This window comes from Bombina bombina, chromosome 1 (assembly GCF_027579735.1).
Source record: "Bombina bombina isolate aBomBom1 chromosome 1, aBomBom1.pri, whole genome shotgun sequence".
In the NCBI taxonomy this organism is placed as follows: domain Eukaryota; kingdom Metazoa; phylum Chordata; class Amphibia; order Anura; family Bombinatoridae; genus Bombina; species Bombina bombina.
In genome coordinates, this window is record NC_069499.1 from 126,499,648 (window position 1) to 126,518,017 (window position 18,370).

At 36.7% G+C, this 18,370-nt stretch overlaps 1 protein-coding gene across 4 annotated transcripts in view; it reads right to left on the bottom strand.

Annotated features, from left to right (window-relative positions):
- FERMT2 (FERM domain containing kindlin 2) overlaps window positions 1–18,370 on the bottom strand; it is a 227,602-nt gene that overhangs the window by 118,981 nt on the left and 90,251 nt on the right. For all 4 annotated transcript variants that reach the window (XM_053697594.1, XM_053697593.1, XM_053697592.1 and 1 more), the window contains exon 3: window positions 16,857–17,090. In XM_053697594.1, the coding sequence (XP_053553569.1) occupies window positions 16,857–17,090 (234 nt within the window). The remainder of the gene's footprint in view (window positions 1–16,856; window positions 17,091–18,370) is intronic.

Sequence of the window (18,370 nt, forward strand, 5' to 3'; positions counted from 1 at the left end):
TTTTCCAAATCTGAGAACTGGAAGAGTCCATTGCACATTTCACAAATCTTATCTGGCTCCGTATTTGTTCCTAATTGACTGCAACATGGATAGTATAATAGATGGTAAAAAAAAAAAAAACTACATTTTGCTAAATGTGACTAGTGTTGTCTATTCATGAAACAATACCATTGTGGCTCCTCCAAATTAGGCAAGTGGTAGTCACTGAACAACAATTCCAGCAAAAATAATTTATTTGGAGAGCTTTAACACTCTGCCTGTATTTACTGCAAGACAATGTAAAAGTAATTTTGCATCCCTTTAATAGCAGGCCTTACTTAAAAGTACATTTACACTTTTATTAAAATTTTGCTTTGTGAGGTCAAAAGTAAAAGTAAAATTATGTAACCTAGGTAATTCTTTAAAATGCTGCATATATTGCCAAAATCAGCTATTAATCCTCAGCAGTTTGAAGCAGTGACGTGCAGTCATAGGAGGCAGGTGAGGCAGCGCCTCATCTGTCCTATGTGTGTAATTACACTTTTTAAATAATGTTTTAAAAAAATTTTTTTTTTTATTTTATTTTTTTTTTTTTTTTTGGGGGGGTATCCCAATGTACCCCATGTACCCCCCACCCATCGCAGCCGACCCCGCCGCCATGTAAAAAATAAACGGAACTATTATTAAATGATCCAAGGCACAAGACAAGATTCCATATCCATATTGCGCAAAGGAGAGGCTGTGAGCCGTTCAGCTGTCCCTCCTTTACGCAATATGTTATGTATTGAGCAAATGAGCCGCTAGAGACTGCCGCCAAGTGGCACTTAAGGCTCAAGTTCATGCGGCCCATATGCTCAATACAGAGGCTATGTTTATTAGCAGCCTCAGCAGGGGCACAGCCAATAAGCGCCTCTTTTACATAGTGGGTCTGTCTGGCGCAGGGCGGGAAATAGAGAACAGAGGCGCGGAGAGAGATGCATAATTGAATACAGTCACGTGAGTCATCATGGCCTCAGTGAAGTTAGGTCCATAGTGAACAGTCAGGACTCAGGGCAGTGGAAGGAGCCGGAGGTAAGTGACGATTGGCAGCATAAAGCACAGCCTCTGCAATATGTGGACCGGGTGACTGGATTACTCCGGTGACCGGTCCACATATAAATCACCTCCAGCTCCATCGAGTCCACCCACCCACCAAGTGCCCTGCATAGAAATTTTGACGCAGCGCATCGCAAAGCTCCAGCTACTAATATATCATATATCACATTAGTAGCTGGAGCTTTGCGATGCATCAAAATTTCTATGCAGGGCACCTGGTGGGTGGGTGGACTCGTGGAGCTGGAGCCTTGAGGTGATTTATATGTGGACTGGTCACCGGAGTAATCCAGTCACCCAGTCCACATATTGCATTTGCAGGGGCTGTGCTAGTCAGTTCAGAGGTGACAGCAGGCAGGACAGGGCATGACTTGGGGGCCACTGGTAACGTGGTGAACTTTCATCAAGTTACTGATTAAGTTAATTACTCCTTGTACTGGCCCACTTTCCAGAATCTTTACTAAATGTAGAAGGCGGCGGCCAGTGTTCCAAAGATCATGTAAGAAAAGTAAAGGGATGTATAGAAGCAATGCGATCCTAAGGAGGAGCAGTTCCTTATATGACAGCTTGCTATACACAGATCAGTTATTTAAGGTCATTGACTATAAGTAAAACACAAAGCCATGCTTTATAACTAACGTGGCTGCCTTAAACTAAGAGAACATAGGTGTCATCATTTCTGCCAGTAATACACATATCAGTGGATAATATCATTGAGTAATATCATGGAGCCATATTTGTAAAATATTGAAGCACAGAAGGCCTTTAAAAATGTAGCTGCTTCTTGAACGACTTAAAAACTAGACAGCTGTTTGAAATACCTGACTATCTAGTTGACAACAATCTAAATTGTGCAGTTAAAATCCAGGGAAAGTATAATAAACAGAAAGCTGAACCGCAAATTCAAAGTATTGGTATATAGGCATATTATACATTTCAAGGTTGTCAGTCTACTAAAATTACTAAGAGGTATCATATATCACATTAGTAGCTGGAGCTTTGCGATGCGTTGCGTCAAAATTTCTATGCAGGGCACCTGGTGGGTTGGTGGACTCGGAGCTGGAACCTGGAGGAGATTTATATGTGGACCGGTCATCGGAGTAATCCAGTGTCACCCGGTACACATATTGCATTTGCAGGGGCTGCGCTAGTCAGTTCAGAGGTGACAGCAGGCAGGACAGGGCATTGGGGGCCACTGGTAACGTGGTGAACATTGTGAGGGGAGGGAGGAAAAGGTAACTGTTTAAATTGTAGTTGCCTAACTTGCCTGTCTTACAGTAAGAAAGGAGTGTTTATTTTTTAGTTGATGTGCTGATCATGCAGCTGATGTTTCATTTAGTGCTTGTATGGGACTCACACTGAGGATGTGTATTTATACGCAAAAGAAACATATGGTGTTAAACAGTAAACCACTTTCTTTTTTTCTTGCGGAATAAGCATGTCTCAGTGTAGCCACTGCCTGTAGCTAGATAACAGAGCAGACATTACAGAATTTAGGTTTTATTGTTGCATAATAAAACCTAAAAAGTCCTCTGAGCATGGGCAATAAACTGCAGCTAGATTAGATGCAGTTAGATTGAATGTTTCCTAGCAACGCTTGAAAGGAAAAAGGGCTACCTTGCCTTCATAAAGCTCTTTTGTTGCTGAGAGAGGAAGTAATGGACACTGCAGAAATGAAGATATTCTATTTTTTTTTCTCTTTTTAATATAACCACTGCTTTAGTGATTTTTTTAATTAAAATAATGAGGAAAAATGTTCCTCTATTGTAAGCTATTAAAGGGATATAAAATAACCTGTTTCATTATTGTAATGAAAAGCACTAAGCAGTGGGATATACTTAAAGGGACACTAAACCCAATTGTTTTCTTTCATGATTCAGATAGAGCATGCAATTTTATAATTTACTCCCATTATCAAATTTTCTTTATTCTCTTGGTATCTTTATTTGAAATGCAAGAATGTAAGCTTATATGCCGGACCATTTTTGGTGAACAACCTGGGTTGTTCTTGTTTATTGGTGGATGAATTTATCCACCAATCGGCAAGTGCTGTCCATGGTTCTAAACCAAAAATAGCTTAGATGCCTTTTTCAAATAAAGATAGCAAGAGAACGAAGAAAAATTGATGATAGGAGTAAATTAGAAAGTTGCTTAAAATTGCATGCTCTATCTGAATCGCGAAAGAAAAAATTTGGGTTCAGTGTCCCTTTAAATTTTACTTAATAGAAATAATTTCAATATGTATTCATAATTTTAAAATTATTTTACCCATCTATTCCTTTTTTTTATTTAATTTTTGAAGGGTCCATGATTAAATGTCACAACCCCAAAAGGGGGACGTGACCCCTTCAGGATGGCAAATAGTAAAGTTTCCTTTTAAAGTGTTGCTTGGAGACATCTGCTCTAGTTGTAGTTCGTTTATTGCCCCTGCTCAGTAGACTACTTTTGCTGCAAAAATCATCTAACGTTACAGAACTTATCTAGCAGCAGGAAATGGCTACACTAAGGATTTCCAAGTGCTTGTTTAGCAAGAAAACTTGTAAATGTTTTGCTGTGTAACACACTGTTTATTTGTTTACTCTTTCAAAAGAATGAATAGCTTGCATATATTTTACAAGTATATCTTAGCTTGTGATACCCTTGCAATGAAGAGTGTAAATTAATTTTGCAGACCTGTTCTTAGTGTGCTTCACTTGACCTTTAGTCACAGCTTCCCTGCCTGATAATGGTATAATATGCATTAAAGGGACTAAACAGTGACATTTGTCATTTTTAAAAGGTTCAATTAAGCACAGCAAAACTACATTGTATTACTTTCATTATTTATTTATTCCAACTGTAATTTAAGTTGGAAATGTATGGATTTTCCAGAAGAGCGCAACAAGGCAGGCTTCAGAAGCCTATCCTTGTTACATATCTCTCACTAGTTTGGAGTTTCTGTTCTACTGAAGCCAGACAATGGAGATTTTGTGAACACCGACAGTGGTAAGCCCTGTCCTCTCCAGACACAGGTCCAGATAGTGTTTATTTAAAAAAGGTCACGGCCGGGTGGAGTTGCAAACTAGGTGTAAATCTCTTCTAATAATGTACCAACTCTGCTGATAAGCTTAATCTTTTGAAAAGCTATGTAAAAAATTTTGTGGTTACAAAGTGTTTGTTGTCACTTTAAGAAGATTTTGACTCAATAGTTGGGTCCAAGCAGTGCCACTTTCATCTTTTTACTTTTTTTTTATTTATTTGAGTTTTAGTAAGGTTACTGGGATTATATTGCACTAGATTTCTTTAGAAACCATTAGATCTGTCACCAGATGGAGCTCATCTTTGTTCCAATGTCCTGGCTTTGCAATGAATAGTCTTTTAAGATTGAAATAAATGTGTTCTTTGTCATTGGAAATCATTGGAGTCTTGATTCTTCCTTTTTTAAAATACTATATTGATAACTTATTTGTCTTCATATATGTACTTCAAATTATTGCTCAATACCTTCACCATAGGCTGGTTTACCCTTCTCATGTGAGTCTGATGAAAGCTTTGACACATGAAGGTTCCTTGAAGATAGCTGCCCTTCTGAATGCAATATTGTAATGCCCTTAAAGAGACACATTGATAATCTCTGTACCTACAGTGGTTTGTCCACAACAGCAAATTGTACTTCTGAAAAATTAACATCAACTGAACCCTTTTGTTGGTATATATGTTTATAGTTGGTAGGGCAAATCGAAAGTAATACATTAACAACACTCTTATGACAAAGGCATTGTCCATACAGGCAGATAATACATTACACCAGAGGAATGAGTAGATCTTAGCCAATCCTTAACTAACATGACAGATATTCAGATTGCTTTCTTGTTTTATTTCTTCGTTTCTAGTATACCCTTTGAAAAGATGAAGACTGAGATTTTGAGAACGTTAACATAATCCTGATAAAGTTACGGAATTTTTAATATTTCATTATCAGTTTTGTCTTTGAAAGGTTAAGACTCTGATTTTTGTTAAGATCAGGATGCTATCCTGCCAACGGTAGATCTGTATTGCCTTATGGTTAAAGCCCCTAAAGCAATTCATGCTTTATGTATAAAGTCCCACACTCCTTTGAGGCCAAAAAAAGAAAATTCTCTAGCCTAGGTCATCTTCAAACCAGTGATGTCAGAGGTTGGTGAGGCACTAGATATGATACGTCGGAGAAACACATATGCCGCAGGCCGCAAGTACCCCAACAGGGCAGGTTTTAATTAAAGCTGAACCAGTGCACAGGTGAAATAATCAGCTGATGGTTGAGAGCAAGTTAGTAACGGCTCTTAATGGTAAGCTGATTACTTCACCTGTGCACCAATTCAACTATAATGAAAACCTGGCCTGTTGGGGCTACTTGAGGACCATGGTTGAGAAACACTGCATTTAAGCACCAGCTCATCTGGATACCAGTAGATAAAAGCATATAGTAAAAGTATTGCATATGTCTCAAATACAGCTCCAATACTAGCAGATAAAGCCATGTAGTAAAGTTATAAATATATCTCAAATTTAGATCCAATACTAGCTCCAATATATTGACCTCTCCTGCATTATATTACTCACTAAATAAAGGATCTTGCACTGAACTGTGCAAACTATAAATTGCTTTTCTGCTTTCTTTTAACTAGATAGGTGTCAGAATGTTCCCATCAGAAACTTCACACTAAAGGGAAAATGCAGAGTAATTAAATTCTATATTTTTAAATAAATATATTTCAGACAACTCAGGACTACAGTGTGTATATGTGTATGTAAACTATGTATATGTGTGTGTATATATTATGTATGTGTGTGTGTGTGTGTGTGTGTGTGTATGTATGTATGTATGTATGTATGTATGTATGTATGTATGTGTTTTTTGTGCATTTGTGTGTTTGTGTATATGTGTGTGAATTTCACTTATAAAATGATTAGTTGTAGCACATAATTAGCAGTGCTAGTTTTCCTACCAATTAATATGTCAGTGTTACAGAATAGGGCTTGTAAGCATAAGCAAGCTAATGCAAAGATTACAAAGGGGGCAATACAATGGGACACCCTCTGCATTTCCTATTTTATTCTTCCTTTACATATGACCTGGAGAATTGGTGGGGGGTGTTTGAGTTTCAGCTTCCAAAGAGTTTGCTGAGCTACACAGCAACCTGAGAAATTTTACAGGAGGGTAGTACTGCCCCCCTACACCCCCCCCACTCCATGACCCTAAAATTCCTTCTGTTTTTTAAAGGACCAGTCAACACTGTAGATTTACATAATTAACAAATGCATGATAAGAAGACAATGCAATAGCACTTAGTCTGAACTTCAAATGAGTAGTAGATTTTTGTTAAATAAATTGCAAAGTTATGTCTATTTCCACTCCCCCTGTACCATGTGACAGCCATCAGCCAATCACAAATGCATATACGTATATGCTGTGAATTCTTGCACATGCTCAGTTGGAGCTGGTGACTCAAAAAGTGTAAATATAAAAAGACTGTGCACATTTTGTTAATGGAAGTAAATTGGAAAGTTGTTTAAAACTGCTGCTCTATCTGAATCATGAAGTTTAATTTTGACTTTAGTGTCCCTTTAACATTTTTTTCTGCTAAAAGAGCACAGTTTCATATACCTTTAAATGATGAGTTCCAACAAGGACTTTGCTTACAGCATATGTAAACGTTCAAAGGCACTGGTATTCTCCGTTGTGCCAAAGGTCAAATGAGTTGAAGAGGCTTGGATCAACCCATTTGTTTAAACAATTGTGAGTAGACCATAGATCTTTAGTAGAGTTATCCTATAAATAGGCTTACCATAAATTTTAAGAGGTGAAACTGGGACCACCTGGCGTGGTGCCAGTGGGGACGTGGTCAAGGGGGCGTGGAGCGAATTTTAAAAAAAACCTCACAAATATATAATTTAATCTCTTTAAAAATAGGCTCTGACTGGAATAGAAGGTATCTATAAGTGGCACTAGATCATTCAGTTATATGAAAGTAGTTAGGGTTGGAAAAGTCAGAAATTAAAGCAGAAACTACTCAGAGATGGTGAGAATATGGCTATGCAAATTAGTATTTCTACATATGTAGTGGAATTATATTATTTTGAACAATATACATGTTGGCATCTGTGTTCGCAGTGCTAATTATCATTAGTATGACCAATGCAACAGCATGGTGCCCATAAGGAGACACATACAGGCCCTGCAATAGTACAGGGATGGAGGTAGATACTGTTATATGGAAGCATTAAACTGTTGGTCTGTATTCATGACCAGATTTTACTAATAAAACTGAATAAACAGTCAGTAGTTGAAGAGCAGGGGCAGAATGGTGATTGATGGGAGGCTATTTCTTGACAAGTCTGGGACATAACTAAAGAAACCCTAGGCCCCATAGCAAAATGTAAAAAAAAAAAAAAAAAATGTGCTTCTCCTTTACACCCTTCCCTTTTATTTTTCACCCATATAAAAGAGTAATCATTTGATCTGTTGCACTTGAATGCTTCATTAGGGGGGGACAACTAAGGCTAATTTTTAAATCTCTATTTAACCTCTTTGCATCTGCTGTATAATAGTGGGAGATGAGACAAAATGAATTGCAAGTACCACAAACATCCTTCCGATTGGAAGCCACACTCATCTTTTCTGAGTTTTGAGGGGGCATTCAGGGATGTACACAGTATAGCATTTCGTGATAATACCGCCAATGTCAGCTATGCTAGGCAATTGCAATCAGAATGTAAAAAAAAAAAAAAAACAGCTTTTACATTGCCGGTATTTTTAATCCCAGCACCGACTGGGACAGAATGATCAATCGGGTGGGACACTGGGACTGCACCTCCAAACAGGGACAATCCCAGTCAAACTGGGACTTCTGGTAAGCCTACCTATAAAGCTTATTTTGATAAACTAAGTAAAGCCTTGGTGAAAAACCTGACATTACAAGAGCAACAGCTTGCTTTATTGAAAGCTTTTAGGTGTCAGCAATGGATACCAAGAGAAAAAGGAATAAAGAAATTGGAATGTTTTTTTTAAATAGTATATTTTAAAAAATAAAAACTAAATTTCCCATGATGCTTAGGCACTCTTAAGTCCAGTCGAGCATCATGGGAAATGTAGTTCTGAAACATCTGGTGTGCCAAGCATTGCCATCACTGCTCTGTACTGATTTAAAATCCAGAGACCGTGCAATTGCATTATCTTTTTATGTTGATTATACAATTCTACTGTATTTAATGGTCCATTTAAACTTTTTTTGCCTTTGTCTTAAAATTCATCAATCTGTTTTTAATGTGTAGAAAACTTAGCTATAACTATAGTTTAAGTTATTTGCTTTTTTTTTCTAGTTATCCTCAAGTCTTCTTTACAACATATATACTGTATAAGTGGATGATGATTATATAATCACAAAAGTTAAAATGTTTACTCCTTTATCCCTTTAAAATGTTCCCATATATTTTCTGTTTGTTTAAATTATTCCCTTCCATAAGCATGGTAGAAAACAAAGAAAGACAAATCTAGGTAGAAAACACCAACAACCACCACAACCACCACCACCAAGTATAAGAATACACAATGTTTTTCCTAAAAAAAATAGATAATCAGAAGCTTATTTTTATTATAAATGTAGGTCTTCTGCTTATTCAGACATAGGCTAATAATAACAAAATATAATCATCATCCACTTATACAGTATATATGTTGTAAAGAAGACTTGAGGATAACTAGAAAAAAAAAAAAAAGAAAAAAAAAGCAAATAACTTAAACTATAGTTATAGCTAAGTTTTCTACACATTAAAAACAGATTGATGAATTTTAAGACAAAGGCAAAAAAAGTTTAAATGGACCATTAAATACAGTAGAATTGCATAATCAACATAAAAAGATCGTGCAATTGCATTATCTTTTTATTGCATTGTCTCCGGATTTTAAATCAGTACAGAGCAGTGATGGCAATGCTTGGCACACCAGATGTTTCACACCAGATGTTTCAGAACTACATTTCCCATGATGCTCGACTGGACTTAAGAGTGCCTAAGCATCATGGGAAATTTAGTTCTGAAATATCTGGAGTGCTAAGGTTCCTCATCACTGGTCTAGAGTTTTTCTGACAAATAAAAAAAAAAAATTACTTTAATTTGCCAGCATCATGTGACAGACATCAGCCAATCAGACTCGCATATCCACTAAACTCTTGCACATGCTTCAGAAAAAAAGTATGTAAATGAAAAATAAAAAAAATAGAAAGTCTCTAAAAAAAAACATTCCCTATCTGAGTCATGAAAGTTTTATTTTGATTTTAGTGTCCCTTTAAACTGCATGCTCTGAGTCATGAAAGTTTAAAAAAAAAAAAAAAATCACCCTTTCATGATTTAGATAGAGCAAGCAATTTTAAACAACTTTTAAATTTGCTTCCATTACCTAAAATGTGCACAATCTTTTTATATGAACAATTTCTGAGGTACCAGCTAGTAGTGAGCATGTGGAAGAATTCACATATAAACTATAACAAAATATATAAAATAAATATAATTTTATAGTATTTGAGATTATTTTTATTTCAGACAACAGATTTGGATATAAAAACCTCCCGTGTTGCAATGCTAAGACTCTGGATTTGGTTTATTGTGAATTTTTTATGTGATGGTGATAATAAACAAAAACAGATAAAATTACATTTATTATTTTTATTATCATGAGTTATTTGTAAAAACGCCAACAGATTTCGCAGCACTAACATTTACAACTAGAAGTGAATATTTGCAAGTGGCATTCCTTCTACTGTGCAAAAGGAACATAGTTGAGACTGATGAGGCAACTTCATTTCTTTGGTCTGGTATTTAAAATACAGATAAAAGTCTCTCTTTTCTAATTGTTCCAGGAATTACAAAGGTCAGTTAATAGTGTGGATATTGTTACCAACAATCAGCTTCTGTCGGGGATTTACATTCTTAGAGTTCAGCTCTTCAGTTGAAACAAAGTGGCTACTATACAGACTACGGTCTGTAGGGCCGCTACACACAATTAGCTTTATTGAACTCAGTTCATTATAGGAAGGCCCGGATAAGACATTGATCAGTAAAGGATTGGAATTACAATGAAGTAACTAAAACAGCAGAATGAGGGTTTTTACTTTTTAAATGAATTACTACAGCTATTCTCTAAAGGGAAAAAAATCAATATAGACATAATTTAAAATAGTTCAAGAAATTAAGTTGAGAGCAAAAGAATGAATGTGTTCTGCCAAAGGTCATCATGCAAGACCTTAACATTTGCAAGGATTTTATAAATTTATGCCGCTGCTATAAAATGAAGAGAAAAAAAACAAAACTGCAAGATAGTTATTTAAAAGCATGAAAATAGAACACTTAAAGGGACACTAGTCAAAATTAAAATTGCGGCTCTATCTGAATCATGAAAGTTTAAACAACTTTCCAATTTACTTCCATTAACTAAATGTGCACAGTCTTTATATTTACACCTTGAGTCAACAGCTCCTACTGAGCATGTGCAAGAATTCCCAGAATATGAATTTGTGATTGGCTGATGGCTGTCACATGATTCAGGGGGAGTGGAAATACACAAGTCTACTACTCATTTGAGGTTCTGACTAAATGCTATTGCATTGTCTTGTTAGCATACATTTGTTTATTATGCAAATCTACTGGATTTATTGGTCCTTTAACTAGAAGACAACACCACTAATAGTTAATTAAGAATGCAAGTGAGAGATTTACAGGAAAAAGAAGACTTATAATTGCTTACACAATGCCAAGTAGTGTCAATACATTCCCTCTGGAATTAGGGATTCAAGAAGAACAAAATGAAACAAAAATAATGGACACATCTGATAAATAATAAAATAGAAAAAAAAAACGGAAAGAAGATGTTCAATTATGTAGTGCAAAGAACATTTTAAGCATTATATTTTTGGAAAACACAACAAATACTATTTACAAAAAGGGACATGAATCAATTTTTTCTTTCAGAATGCAGACAAAGCCTATAATTTTAAACAACTTTGCAATTGACTTCAATTGTCTAACTTTCTTAATTCTCTTGGTATTTTTTGGTGAATGAGCAACAATGAACTAGGGGGAGCTAGCTGTACACATCAGGTGAACCAATGACAACAGCTCGCCCCCCCCCCCCCCAACTGGGACAGTCCCGAATTTTAGGGGTCTGTCCCACATTGCCCCATGCATATTAAAAAAAAAAAAAAAAAAAAAGTAAATTCTATAGGCTCATACTCAGAAGCAGCTGGCTTTTCTTTGCCAGGGTTAGATACCTGTAGAAAAAAGGTATATACTGTATACCAAAACGAAGCAGGCCCCAATAAGATTAAAACATATGAAATTTATTCCAAGTATATAAAAAAAAAAAAAAAAAAACACGGCATCACAAAAAGATTAACTGAACTCAGCAAAGTAAGCAGCCAAATGGAAAATGGTCTGACCGGTTTCGGTCCTTCCGACCGTAATCTGAGGTCTATGATTACGGTCGGAAGGACCGAAACCTGACGGACCATTTTCCATTTGGCTGCTTACTTTGCAGAGTTCAGCTAATGTTTTTTTAGTATACTTGGAATAAATTTCATATGTTTTAATCTTATTGGAGCCTGCTTCGTTTTGGAATACAGTATATCCCTTTTTCAACAAGTCTACACAGAGCACTGGGGCTCCTATACACATCCAATGAAGCACACCTTCAAGCCAGGAGCCAATTGCAGGCCATGCATGCCGGACCCGTGACGTCACAACGTCAAACACAGACCGCGGACATTTGCAGACAGTGGATCTGATAAGAAGAAAAGGGAGACCGCAAGGCTTAGAGCGGAGATGGGAAAGGAGCGATGATCCCCTCAGCTAACTAATGATCCGGAAAAATTCAGCAAAGGGTGAGTCCATCTTGTAGTGTTTATGTAGCAGGACAGTGATTTACATTAACAGTATATTGAGGAATATGTCTATACTACTGCCTTCAGTCCCTTGATATCACATTGAGTACTATAGCACGGAGGTAGGAGGGACATGGTTCCAGTCCTCTGAGGTTGCATATGTATGAGTGCCGTTATAAGGACGATCATGTGATGGGACATAAAGGATTTGGACTGCCATAGAACTATTTGACCCATAGAACTATTTGACATTACATTAACACTAAGTAATAGGATTTAATACAGGCACACTCACATGTGGATACATTCTCTTTGTACAGGGTTAGATTCTCTGTGGAAAAGGAATGGTGTGTGGGTTAAGTAGGAGTAAGAAGGCTGTATACCCTCGGACCACAGGTAATGGTGACCTCTAACTTTTGGTAGTGATGCAGTCATGCGCCTGATAATACTAGCATGCCTTTAGTTTTATACGATGACCAGTGCTAACACCATGGTAAGACTGCCAACCCCAGGACACCATACAATGAATTAGATACCCATATATGATCTAGTGTATGTGTGTGTGTCTGCATGAGTGTGTGTATCTGCATGTATAAGTGTAAGCTACGTAGTGTGTGTGTGTGTCTGTGTGTATAAGTGTAAGCTATGTAGTGTGTGTGTGTCTGCGTGTATAAGTGTAAGCTATGTAGTGTGTGTGTGCGCGCATGTATAAGTAAGCTATGTAGTGTGTGTGTGTCTGCACGTATAAGTATGCTATGTAGTGTGTGTGTGTGTGTGTGTATGTATATCTGCGTGTGTGTCTGCATGTATAAGTGTAAGCTATGTAGTGTGTGTGTGTGTGTGTGTCTGCATGCATGTATAAGTATATGCAATGTAGGGTGCGTATCTGCTGTGTAGTGTGTGTGTGTGTGTGTGTGTATATATCTGCATGTATAAGAGTGTGTGTGTATATCTGCATGTATAAGAGTGTGTGTGTATATCTGCATGTATAAGAGTATGCTATGTAGTGTGTGTGTGTGTGTGTGTGTGTATGTGTGTGTGTGTGTGTGTATGTGTGTGTGTATGTGTGTGTGTGTATGTATATCTGCGTGTGTGCCTGCATGTATAAGTGTAAGCTATGTAGTGTGTGTGTGTGTCTCATGTATAAGTGTAAGCTATGTAGTGTATTTGTGCGCGAATGTATAAGTAAGCTATGTAGTGTGTGTGTGTCTGCACGTATGCTATCTAGTGTGTGTGTGTGTGTGTGTGTATGTATGTATATCTGCGTGTGTGTCTGCATGTATAAGTGTAAGCTATGTAGTGTGTGTGTGTGTGTCTGCATGTATAAGTGTGTGTGTGTCTGCATGCATGTATAAGTATATGCAATGTAGGGTGCGTATCTGCTGTGTAGTGTGTGTGTGTGTGTGTGTATATATCTGCATGTATAAGAGTGTGTGTGTATATCTGCATGTATAAGTGTATGGTGTGTGTGTGTGTATATCTGCATGTATAAGAGTGTGTGTGTGTGTGTGTGTGTGTGTGTGTGTGTGTATCTGCATGTAAAAGTGTATGCTATGTAGTGTGTGTGTGTGTGTGTGTGTGTGTGTGTATCTGCATGTATAAGTGTATGGTGTGTGTGTGTATATCTGCATGTATAAGAGTGTGTGTGTGTGTGTGTATCTGCATGTAAAAGTGTATGCTATGTAGTGTGTGTGTGTGTGTGTGTATCTGCATGTATAAGTGTATGCTATGTAATATATGTGTGTGTATCTGCATGTATAAGTGTATGCTATGCAGTGTGTGTGTGTGTGTGTGTGTGTGTGTGTGTGTATATCTGCATGTATAAGTGTATGGTGTGTGTGTGTATATCTGCATGTATAAGAGTGTGTGTGTGTGTATCTGCATGTAAAAGTGTATGCTATGTAGTGTGTGTGTGTGTGTGTGTGTATCTGCATGTATAAGTGTATGCTATGTAATATATGTGTGTGTATCTGCATGTATAAGTGTATGCTATGTAGTGTGTGGGTGTATCTGCATGTATACGTGTACGGGGTGTGTGTGTGTGCCTGTGTGACTGTATGTATAAGTATGATGTGTGTGTGTGTGTGTGTGTGTGTGTGTATGTATATCTGCATGTATAAGTGTGTGTGTGTGTGTGTGTGTGTGTGTGTGTATCTGCATGTATAAGTGTATGCTATGTAGTGTGTGTATCTGCATGTATAAGTGTATGCTATGTAGTGTGCGTTTGTGTATTTGAGTGTGTGTACATGTATATGTTTAGCTTGTGTTACTGTGCATTTTTGCCGACTTTAAAGGCTAGAATCTAGAATATTAATGGGGAATGCTGAGAGCAGTTTTAAAGAATCTATTATTAAATGTCCAATGAAGATAAAAATATTTAGCACTCTCTCTGAAAAGGCTAATTAAAGTGATGGTAAACTCTCCCCTTTTTAAAATCAGATCTGGAATGTAAGCGCTATTTTAGATGAAGTTTAATTCATTAGCTGTAATGAAGATGCGCTATAACTTACTTTTTATTATAGATATGAAATTCAAATACTGCATGCTCCTCCGCCCACTTCAAAAGTAAAATTTTCTGTGAGCTAACAGATTGAATTGTTGTCCAATCAGCGCTCTCCCCATATGGCACTTTTGTTGTAGCTAGAGCATTGATTGGAGAGTAATTCAATCATTTAGCTGACAGGAAAATTGACTTTTAAAGTGGGTGGTGTAACGTGGGGTGTTGGAGTTTAATTCATTAGCTTTAATGAAGATGCGCTAAAATTCAAACACCCCACGTTACACCACCCACTTTAAAAGTCAATTTTCCTGTCAGCTAAATGATTGAATTACTCTCCAATCAATGCTCTAGCTACAACAAAAGTGCCATATGGGGAGAGCGCTGATTGGACAACAATTCAATCTGTTAGCTCACAGAAAATTTTACTTTTGAAGTGGGCGGAGGAGCATGCAGTATTTGAATTTCATATCTATAATAAAAAGTAAGTTATAGCGCATCTTCATTACAGCTAATGAATTAAACTTCATCTAAAATAGCGCTTACATCTGATCTGATTTTAAAAAGGGGAGAGTTTACCATCACTTTAACCTTTTAATGCCGTTATGCCGTTCTATTCCGTCATAATTACACTGGGCTTTAAAGCCGTTATGACGGAATAGAACGTCATAGCTAACGGCTGTCCTGAAGCCTTCTGTGCTTCTAGAATTTGATCGCAGTCTGGAGGGCGTTCCCAGGATTGTAGGGACGCCCCCCAAATGCGATCCAATAATTGAAATCTCGCGATTGTATGCACGATCGCATAGTTTCAATTTGTCTACATCGGAACAGTTGTTCTGATGTAGGCACTTTAACCCTGTCACGAAAAGGGTTAAATACAGAGCTCACATAGCTAACCAGTCATTTGCGATGGTTTTTGATTTGCTGCCTTAGAGTATTAATTTTTTTAAGCCCCATCCCTGCTCTTGCCCACCACATAACACACTTTTGCCGTGGGGGGGGGGGGAAGGGGGCTGGAGTTTCTGTCCCTCTTGTGACTTATGAAATGTTGGGAGGTATGGTACATACATGTGAAGTCACTAATTAGCTGTTAGCTCCCAGAAGTGCATTCCTTTCCTTGAGCCTACCTATGTATGCTTTTCAACAAGAGATACTAAAAGAATAAAGCCCAGTAGAAGTAAATCTCAGTAAAATAATTGGAAAGTTGTTTAGAAATGTAATGATCTGTTGTAATCATTAACGTTTAATTTTGATTTTACTGTCTCTTTAAAAAGTGAAGACTTACACATACAGCCTATTATGCCATCACAACCACATGCACTGTATCTAGAAGTAATTGGGGAAACAGACTACACATTTGTTTGTTTTTTAAACTACCTTCCCAAACTTCTAGTTTTGCACAAAAGAAAAAAAAAAAAAAGTAATACCGCCCAGATTACAGTCACAAAACTGGAGGTAGCAGTCCCACATGCATTTGTTCAACTAGGTTTAAAAAGTACACACACATATGATTGGAGGAGGGGGGAAGATGAGTCAACAAATATAGTCCCAGCAAAAAACCTAAATAAGACAGGGAAGGCAGACTTGGGACAGAAAGTTGCGTTTCCAGAGAGCTACAATATAAAGCCCAATTTGCTTCCATTATCAAAGGTTTCCGTTGATAGCCTTTTGTTCTTTTTCATGAGAGCATACTAAGGTAGATTCAAAAGCGTGCATGTCTTGAGCACTATGAGAAAGCAATGTTTGCAACCATGTTTGTAACAATGTTTAACAATGCATAAAAACAGACATACATTGCAAAATGTACAGATTTTCTTTGCAAACAAATAATGCAGCAATTTTTTTCTAGCACTTATTTATTTGCGGCAACAAAAAGAATGAAGGAATGCACCATTTATTTTATTTCTCTGTAAGAGAAAGAAATGCTAGAAATAATAATAATGCAGTTTTGATATTCTTTTGCTAAATAAAGAAAGACAGGACAATTTGCGAATATACTTTATAGGTAGGTTGTCACTAGCACACTCCTGAGCCATTGCAACCTCATGATTATACCTCATCAATTTAAAATATATATCATAAAAAATTAACCCACTTTTCTTCCTTATTTCAGTACAAATTCCAATAAATTATCTGCAGAGCAAGAAAAGGCTTCCGATTTTGTTTATAAAATAACTCCAGGTCACAAAAGTTTAACACTGATAGGAAGCGGAACAGAGAGAGACGCTGATGTGAGATATTTTACAGCTCTGTTATTTCACCTCCTACCTCACTTGTTAACACTACACAGGCAATAAACAATGCTTTGCGGATATAGTTAATCTAATCTAACAGATGTCTGTAACAGCAACAACTTATTGGATTTCAAAGGCAAAAAGATTTCTTTAGATACTCACTGAATGTCTTGCAGATATCAGAGACCGCTTTGAAGACCTTGTCTGAGAAGTTTACTTTCACCTTCACATATTTCATATTTGGAAGCTGCAACCGGAGCAGTTTGTGTTGAGGGGTAAACTGTAACCTGGCATCTGCCTGTATGCCATATTTGTCCAGGGTCCAATGTGTTTTCAGAAGCCAGGTTCTTTTCTTTTCCCACCATAGCGCATGGTCTGACCAATCTTTCTTCACATCTGAAAGTATTAAAAAAATAAAATATTTAATCAAAATTATATGAAATTCAGGAAATGACAACATGCAAAAGTTAGTTAAAGGGACACTGAACCCAAATTTTTTCTTTCATGATTCAGATAGAGCATGCACATTTAAGCAACGTTCTAATTTACTCCTATTATCAATTTCTTCGTTCTCTTGCTTTCTTTATTTGAAAAAGAAGGCATCTAAGCCATTTTTTTAGTTCAGAACCATGGAAAGCACTTGTTTATTGGTGGATGAATTTATCCACCAATCAGCAAGAACACAGTGTGTTAACCAAAAATGGGCCGGCATCTAAACTTACTTTCTTGCATTTCAAATAAAGATACCAAGAGAATGAAGAAAATTTGATAATGGGAGTAAATTAGAAAGTTGCTTAAAATTGCATGCTCTATCTGAATCACAAAAGAAAAAATTTTGGGTTCAGTGTCCCTTTAACACTGGGAATCCCCTATGGTTTTTTCTTTTTTTTTGGGTGGGGCAAGAGCAGGAGAAATCATACCATCTGATTTAAAAACTATGTTTAGAACTTTTAAAATCAGAGTAATAGTCTCATCACTCTGAACGTTCATGTAAATATTTAACTATTCAAACTTTAAATAGTTTAAAAAAAAAAAAAAAAAAAACACCAACAAAAAAAAATACTGAATCTTTGCTCTTCCCAATAAGTGATGAAAAAAATGTAAAAGGAATTTAGAACTACTGTGATGAAATAGGGTCAGATGCCTGTTTTCTTATCAGAACAAAGTGTACAAAACAAACATAAAAAAAGGACACAAGACAGGGTAACAAATCAAAACTTTATATAAATTATGGAAATAACATTCATCCAGGTGGTCAGTTAAATTTTTAGTTCACATCCAAACCTCACAAATTTGCACACTTGTTAAAAGGGTAATTGGCATCCATGTACAAATAATAATAATAAAAAAAAAAAATATATCATAAAACAATAACAAATTGTTATAACAACTAATAAGTTAAATTATAAATAGTATGGTCCTTTATTAACCCCTTTCCCATCCATAGGACGTTCCATGCCATCCTAACTGAGCTTGGCTTTAGCACCATTAGGACGGCATGGAAATTCCTAGCCATTATGCTGTCCTGAAGCCTCTGTAGGTTTCTAACTGGGCTTACGGGCTGGAGGGCGTGCTTAGCATCAAAGGCACTCCCCCTAGACTTGATCCCATCATTAAAATTGCGCAATAGCATGTGTAATTTCGAATTTTTTTACTTATTTGTTTACATCAGACTT